The sequence below is a fragment of the Monodon monoceros genome, unplaced genomic scaffold, assembly GCF_005190385.1.
Source record: "Monodon monoceros isolate NGI ecotype Baffin Bay Population unplaced genomic scaffold, NGI_Narwhal_1 Super_Scaffold_18, whole genome shotgun sequence".
NCBI lineage: Eukaryota > Metazoa > Chordata > Mammalia > Artiodactyla > Monodontidae > Monodon > Monodon monoceros.
In genome coordinates this window covers 125466795-125470164 of record NW_021703774.1, presented here as the reverse complement: position 1 = coordinate 125470164, position 3370 = coordinate 125466795, and the positions used below count along the sequence as shown (strand labels likewise).

At 41.3% G+C, this 3370-nt stretch overlaps 1 protein-coding gene across 1 annotated transcript; it reads left to right on the top strand.

Moving 5' to 3' along the window:
* The first annotated feature begins 2059 nt into the window (after positions 1–2059).
* Positions 2060–2505, top strand: LOC114899430 (60S ribosomal protein L26-like). Its single transcript, XM_029230164.1, has one exon. The coding sequence runs from the start codon at positions 2068–2070 to the stop codon at positions 2503–2505; it is 438 nt and encodes a 145-aa protein (XP_029085997.1). The 5' UTR covers positions 2060–2067.
* Positions 2506–3370: the final 865 nt, after the last annotated feature.

Sequence of the window (3370 nt, the reverse complement as noted above, 5' to 3'; positions counted from 1 at the left end):
TTAACACTTGACATTTGTCACTCCTTTAAAATGCAGCCATTCTAGTGGGTAAGAAATTGTATCTCATGGTTTTAATTTGCATTTCTTTGATGAATAATGAGGTATTCACACAAATTTACATGGTATTTTCAGGAACACTGGTAAAAAAAGTTTTATGTGTGTACTAGCGATTCATATAACTTCTGAAACGTCTGTTTTGAAATCAAGGGTTTTCTCCATTTTTAAAAACTGGGTTTTCTTTTTATTATTGTTTTGGAGGAGTTCTTTAGTTGACTCCTGTTTGGGCTACCCTGTACCTGCTTTTATTATTCTTATACAGTCAGTAAGAGTTTTTAACTTGTAATAGCCCCATGTTAGTACCGCTATGGAGAATGAGGAGAGAAAGAATATTATTGGCGTGCAGGGGTGCAGAGGGGCAGAGAGGAGAGCAATCTCAGGAGGCTTGAGAGTGTACAGGGTGGTCAAGAGGAATCAAGCTGGTAGCAGGCTGGCTGAGTGAGCCATGGAAGGAGACTTGCAGCCACCCCCTCAGGAAGAGCCCCCTGAAATCTTGGGTAGGTCCTGGACTTCCACACAGCCCCGAGAACAGGAACCCAGATTAAATATATATGTGTGTGTGTATATATATATATATATATATATATACACACACATATATAGTTATCTGTGTATATATATATATACACATATATAGTTATCTGTGTATATATATATATATATATACATACATATATAGCTACCTGTGTATATATGTATCTGTGTATATATGTATGCAGCTGTGTATATATATATATATGTATATACACGTATACATATTATATATGTGTGTGTGTGTGTATATATATATATACATATATATATATATATATCGCCAGAAGACTGGTGTACGTGGATGCTTTTGTGTCAAAGACACGATTCAAGCCCTTTTTAAAAGTTTTTAAAATTTTTTTTATTGAAGTATAGTTGATTTACAATGTTGTGTTAATTTCTGCTGAACAGCAAAGTGATTCAGTTATACATATATATACATTATTTTTCATATTCTTTTCCATTATGGTTTATCACAGGATACTGAACATAGTTCCCTGTGCTATACAGTAGGACTTTGTTGTTTATCAGGGCCTTTTATAAGTGATCTAGAAAACTAATATGTGACCCAACTTCTTCCTCTCTGTGAACTCCCCGAGGGCAGCAACAAATTCTTTTAGAGTTTCTTAGAATAGAAAAAATCCAACTTGTGATGCCACAGAATATTGGCTCCTCTGTCATGTTCTTGGTTCTCCTCTCAGCAGTTGTTTGCTTAGGTTATAGGTACAATTAGCAAGCTAAGGCTTTAATGTATGGGTAGAGGCTTATTATTATTACCGGCTTTAATGTGACTGTGCCTTAAGTCTTATTATTTTTCGACTTCAGTCATTACTGTCATTATTAGATCTGCTTCAGTCATTTCAGAGACAAAACCAATAAAACACCAGGAACTGGAATACAAAGGGCAGTATAATCAACTCTGTTATTCAGGGATTCATTAATTCAAGTCCCCAATTTAGAATTTATTAGAGTTTCCCCATTGGATATGCATTCGAGTTTAACTCTGTTTTGTCAGTAGCAAAAGACATTGCAAAGCCAAATGATGAACCAGATTGCAAGAGGAATGTTCACGCAAAGAACACAGTAGGATGAGAACATTGGGAACTCATTAGAGGTTTCCATGTACTTAAACAATTAGAAGCATGCATGTATTACACTAAGATCACAATGTATTTTGCTGATTTATTTTTCTCTCTGTGTCCCTCATTAGACAGGGCTTGGTTGAGGGCAGGAACAATGATCCTGCACAGAGTAGATACTTAGCATGTGTTAGGTAAATGAGCAGGTCCTTCCGTGCGGCCTGGAGGGCTCAGGTGTTAGACTCATGGGTCCTTACACGTGTGTGTGTGTGTGAAACTGTCAGTAGGGTCCACTAAGCTGGAGTTGGGAGTGCAAGAGGCTTGTCGGAGACAGTGTCTGTATAAGATAAAAGAGGGGTTCTTCCCTTTTGCGACCATCGCTGAAGCGCTAGCGGCCGAAATGAAGTTCAATCCCTTTGTGACTTCTGACCGAAGCAAGAACTGGAAAAGGCATTTCAACGCGCCTTCCCACATTCGCAGGAAGATTATGTCTTCCCCTCTTTCTAAAGAGCTGAGACAGAAGTACAATGTCCGATCCATGCCCATCCGAAAGGATGATGAAGTTCAGGTGGTAGGAGGGCACTACAAAGGGCAGCAAATTGGCAAAGTAGTCCAGGTTTACAGGAAGAAATATGTCATCTACACTGAACGAGTGCAGCGGGAGAAGGCTACTGGCACGACTGTCCATGCGGGCATTCACCCCAGCAAGGTGGTTATCACCAGACTAAAACTGGGCAAGGAATGCAAAAAGATCCTCGAACGTAAAGCCAAATCTCGCCAAGTAGGAAAGGAAAAGGGCAAATATAAGGAAGAAACAATTGAGAAGATGCAGGAATGAAGTAATCTTGCATACAACTTTCATTAAAAACTGTTAAAATGGAAAAAATAGAAGATAAAAGAGGGGAAGAAGCAGGACTGTGTAGGAAAAGCCTGAGACCATGATCTGAGAGAGTCTTGGATGACCCATTGGGAAGCTCTGGAACAAGATTGCCCATCAGAACAGGTCCACGTTGGGCAAAAACTACGAGGCCCTAGTATCCTGCCATACTTAGCTGTTGGCTAGGGGTTGCTGAAAAGGAGCATGAGCTCAGCTCCTAAGCTGATCCTGAGGCAGATGCTAAAGATGCTGATCACTGGAGGCTGTCAGCCAGCAGGGCTCCATGCAGCCAAGCAGCCACTTCGTTCCTGAAGGGAGGTCTCCCCACCTCTCCTCTGACCTCTCTCTCATCCTCTCCTCTGTGTATTGGGAAACAGAGAGCTCCATTTCGCCAGGGCGCCCGGTGTCCCCAGTATTGGGCTGACATTATAAGAGTCAGTCAGCCAAGAGGAAGAGGCTGTGAATTACCACTGTGGTCCACCACCAGTAGGAAGTGCCAAACCCCAGCCAGGGCAGGGACAGGTTTGGATGGCACTGGCTGACCCCTGAAACCCCCGGGCTAGCTGACCTGGTTCGCCCTGGTCGTTTCAGTAACCTCACAGGGCCAAGACCACACATCTTACACAATTGAATTTTATGGCCCCACCTAGGATGCTATGAGGGGATTTTTTTGAATCTTTATTTTCAATTATAAAAGTCAAATGTGGTCTTACATACATAACAAAATACCCCCCTCTCCCCATTTATCAAATGTCATGTACATTTCTCAAAGACAGACAATTCTTGTTCATTCTTTAGCATAGCCTGAGACTGGACTGAGAAGTTC

Coding starts and splice junctions, on each gene's coding strand:
- LOC114899430 (XM_029230164.1), top strand. CDS start 2,068: ATGAAGTTCAATCCCTTTGTGACTTCTGACCGAAGCAAGAACTGGAAA.